The sequence below is a fragment of the Saccostrea cucullata genome, unplaced genomic scaffold, assembly GCF_032062105.1.
Source record: "Saccostrea cucullata isolate Sc308-1 unplaced genomic scaffold, CSIRO_AGI_Scuc_v1 ctg3680, whole genome shotgun sequence".
Classification (NCBI taxonomy): Eukaryota; Metazoa; Mollusca; class Bivalvia; order Ostreida; family Ostreidae; genus Saccostrea; species Saccostrea cuccullata.
The window spans coordinates 1-4691 of NW_026940671.1; the positions used below are offsets into that span (position 1 = coordinate 1).

The 4691-nt window shown below is 36.9% G+C and overlaps 1 protein-coding gene across 1 annotated transcript; it reads left to right on the forward strand.

Annotated features, from left to right (window-relative positions):
- Positions 1 to 4: 4 nt before the first annotated feature.
- LOC134255967 (toll-like receptor Tollo) lies at positions 5 to 3740 on the forward strand (the record flags this gene model as incomplete). The annotated part of the gene is made up of 1 exon (XM_062738566.1): positions 5 to 3740. A coding segment is annotated over one exon (3381 nt), but the record flags the coding sequence as incomplete, so codon positions are not given.
- Positions 3741 to 4691: the final 951 nt, after the last annotated feature.

The window sequence follows — 4691 nt, forward strand, 5'->3', positions numbered from 1 at the left end:
CTTTTCCGCCATTCGTACCCAGATCACCAGTATACTTTATATCATGTGTACGTCTGAGGACATTGTTTCTCACGTGCGTGATAATATGTTCAGTGCCCTCACATCTTTCATGGGACTAAGCATAGAAAATTGTAGAATAGCTTATATGCCAGAAAAATTCTTATCCGGAATGGAGTCCCTTGAACAAATCGAAATCAAATCAGCTGGAACACTGGAAATGGCCAATTCTGTATTTCATCAAGTACCAAAACTAACTCACATAACAGTTACTTCAAGTCATGTGACCGAAATGCCAGATCTATGCCTTTCTTCAAAACTGAAATACGTAAATATTACAGAAAACGACCTTCAATCTATAGAGTCTAGCGGTGTTATTTGTGAAAATAAAACTGTCTTATCAGAGCTGTCCACTCTGATTCTGGACAAGAACTCCATCTTTAACATCTCATCTGGTAGTTTGAAAACCATGCCCAATTTGAAGGACTTGCGCATTGCTGACGGAAACCTCATGAATTTAGAAGAAGGAGCATTGGCAGATGCAAAAAAGTTGGCATACCTCGATATTACAAACAATGCCCTTTCAGAGGTACCGGTGTCACTGTTTACTTCCAATCATGACTTGAAAATAGTAGGACTAGGTCGAAATCCTTTAGGATCTGTCCAGAAAGATTTATTTTCGACCTCTGTAAATTTACTTGTGTTGACTCTTGACTATTCAGGCCTCAGTGATACAATTTGGGAATCATTATCTTCGCTTCAGCAGCTGAAGGACCTTCAACTGCAGGGAAACTATATAACTTCTCTTAACAGGACCGTATTACGAAACCTTGGTTCCCTCCAAAACCTGGACCTCGGAAACAATAGCATTTCAGATCTGTCAACTGAAGTGTTCCAATATTTGCTTCAATTGCAATATTTGCATTTGGATCAAAATAATTTATCACTGATAAGAAATGGAACCTTCATTGGACTTCAAAAACTTATTTCTCTGGATCTTCATGGCAATCAAATAAGCTCTATTGAGGAAGCAGCATTTATGGATCTAGAATCTCTCACAGAACTTGATCTTTCAGATAATGACCTCCCATTGGTGCCTGATTTTAAAGGACTGAAAATGTTAAAATCGCTGGACCTTAAATCAAATAAGATAAAATTACTGTCTTCTGATTATTTTAAAGGGCTAAAAAATCTAGAAAAATTAGATCTCTCAAGAAATAAAATAGCTGGAACTGTAATGGGGGTGTTCCTTCATTTGCCTAGTCTTAAATCCCTCGATCTTTCTTTTAATAAAATACGGGTAGTTCATAAGGACACGTTCGATGGACTTCAACACTTGACGACTCTTTCTCTGCAAAACAATTTGTTAGAAAACATTTCCATGGTTCTCCAGGATTTGTCAAGTCTTACGTCTTTAGATTTAAGCTCCAATATGTTGTCAACAAAGATTATGAGTGGAATGTTTCCCGAAAATATTGAAAACCTTGATTTATCTTACAACAACATTAAAGATATTACAGAGTATGCATTCTATAGTAATAAAGAGCTTCAGAAACTCTCTCTTAAAGGCAACAAATTATCAACACTTGCAATGAACGATCTTACTATTCCAATAAAGAGAAGTAAAACAATGATGGTTTATATCTCAGAAAACCCATTCAAGTGTGACTGCAATCTGATCTGGTTAAGAAAAAAAGTGAACGAAGTCAGTATGGATACCGGTTTTCCGGTCGTCGGGGATATGTACCATCTTCAATGCCATACTGGATATCGGATTGAGGAACCGATTCCACTTTACACCGTACAGTCGGACAATATGTTGTGTACCTATGAAAAGGAGTGCACTGATACGTGTTTCTGCTGCGATTTTGAGCCGTGTGATTGTATGTTTGTCTGTCCTGCCGGATGTTCCTGTTACAGTAGCTCAGACTTCATGTCTACGCATTTTGTTCAGTGTTCAAATCGAGGTCTTACGGAACTGCCATCTAATATTCCTGCGTTGACAACAGAAATTTCTGTAGATGGAAACAACATTTCAGAAATCTACTCCCGAAGCTTCGTTGGACTTATTTATCTTAGGATAATACACCTAGATCACAGCGGGATTACCACCCTAGCCAACTTCAGCTTCATTGGCCTATCTCAACTGAGGGTGCTGTACTTAAACAACAACAATATTTTAAGTATAACGGATGGAGTTTTCGCCAGATTATGGAATTTGACGGAACTACACCTGGAATATAACAAAATTTCATACTTAGAGAAGAATGCTTTTTCCTCACTGACATCAATATCCGCACTCTATTTGGACCACAACCTTTTGATGACACTTCCGGAGTCAGCTCTGAAACTTTTCTGGGGCTTAAGCAATATGACTCTTGCAGAAAATCCGTGGACTTGTGACTGTGATTTCATGGTGGATTTTCTGCCAGCTGTGACCAACAGATCAGTGATGGTGGCTGATTATAATAATTTGTATTGCAAAACCGAGGATCTTACTCGGAATGTCAGCATTAAGGATGTGAAATCTGAAATATGTACCAATATCACGTCAGAGAAAAATACAGTGATATCAAAACAGGACAGAGTTCAAAGTTCCCCTAACATTTTGATCATTCTAGTCGCTATTGCTGCTTCCATTGTAGCGGCAACTTGTCTTATCGTGCTTTTCATTTGTCTCTGGCGACCTAGAAGTCCGTTTCTCCGTTGTAGTTGTAAATGTAGAAGCAAAAAGGAAAATGTAGAAGGAAATGACAAACTTTATGATGCTTTTCTTGCATATAGTCACAAAGATGATGACTACGTCACAAGAGAATTCATTCCTCGTCTGGAGAATGAACTAGGATACAGACTGTGTGTGTATTACAGAGATTTCCCAGTCGGTGGGACTATGGAAGAAACCATTGAGTGCAACATTAACAGATCAAAACGAACGATTTTACTTGTGTCTAAAAACTTCAATGACCATGAATGGAAAAACAGCGCATTTTACAACTCATTTCAAACTCTCTTTCGAAGAAATAATAATCTCATAATCGTTGTCCTAGAAGATCCGAAAGGGATGAACCTACAGAGAAATTTAAACGAACTTGTGAAATCACATTCAAGTACATTGGTAAATTACCATGACATGTGCTTCTGGGAAAAGCTTCGCTACATGATGAATCCACCAAAGCAGACGATCATGAGAAATAACACACCCGATATTATTCTGAACCACAGTTATTCTCGCCAAGATGAAGATGGATACGAAACTCCCATTTCATCCTCTGCTAGTCAGACGGAAACGGACAAATTTTCTGCTTTAGAGAGACGCTCGCTAGAAAGCTTAAACAATATTTACGAAGAAATAAGGTCTTCAAAACTTTCTGATGTTAGTGATTTATAATATGTAGTCACTGCCAGATTTACATGGTGCTTGCACAAATATTCGAACTTGCCAGTGATTTTTGGGTTGTTTTCCATTCTATTATCATACATATATTGACAGGCCAAACAAATAATTTTATGTGCTAATGAAATTAAAGCCTTTGGCATGAAGGGCTCTAAATATGTGCAATAAAATTCTAGTCAATAGATATATACAATAAATGAATTTTATATATGCTTCAGTGCAAAACATGATAGACTTGCAAATGCATGTATAAATTATGAGGAAATAATTTTTCATAACATATAATGTACTGTATGTTTTCATCCAAGTTTATGACTATTGTAAAACAATAAAGTTCAATGCCATAAGAGTTTTGATTCTGAATATGTAAATGCATAGTAGGTCATGTACATACAGAAGATATTCACATAACCGTTGAGTTAAACCACAAAATGAAGCATGGAGATAACAAACAGTATTCAAGACCAAAAATCCATCAAACAATACAAAATAAAAGCTGAGCAAACACGGACCTCCAAAACATTAGAGGTGGGATCAGGTGCTATGGAGGAGTGAGCATCCCCTGCCGACCGGTCAGACTTGATAGTGAATGTATGAGTTGTCTAAATTGCTAAAAAATTAAAAACAAAACGCACTAAGATATGATAGAACTTTTGAAATTTGGATCACGTTAAACTTCGAGTAAATATCTCATGATGGCTATGACTGTACAAACAATTATATGTCGGAAACAATCACTTACAGGATTGCTTAATCTAATTACACCACTTCTCCTGCACGTTTCTGATCTAATTATAAAGTATAAAAATGTTCTTTTTGGGGGGAATAAAGCATCATAACCCAATGATTCAATTAAGTTATAAAATAAACACCAAAATAGAACCTATGTAAATTTTGTTCAGAACAAAGTCAAATTAACTCAACATTTCTATGTGAAACGAAATAAGAGAGGACTTTAAAAGAATTCAAATGATTCACCCCCCTAAAACAGGTCATTAATCTCTCTTATTAATGTCCCGCAAGTGTTTGAACAAAATCGTTTGGTTGCACTGGTTAGGTTGACTGGAGGACTTTAATTTCCTCACAATTAGCCTCGAGAGGCCAGCGTCTTGTCAAGTGGGTGACCGCAGTCCCACAATTGTAGTTTACCTAAGTAGGTCATTCAGATCGAAAAAAGGTATCCATGGATACCATTGTCAACATTCCTGACAGATGACCAAAATGAGGGGTTATCTAGAATGTGAATACTTTTCGCAGTTGCTGAACAATGGAGGCTTTTGTTGTAATGTTAGGTACTGTA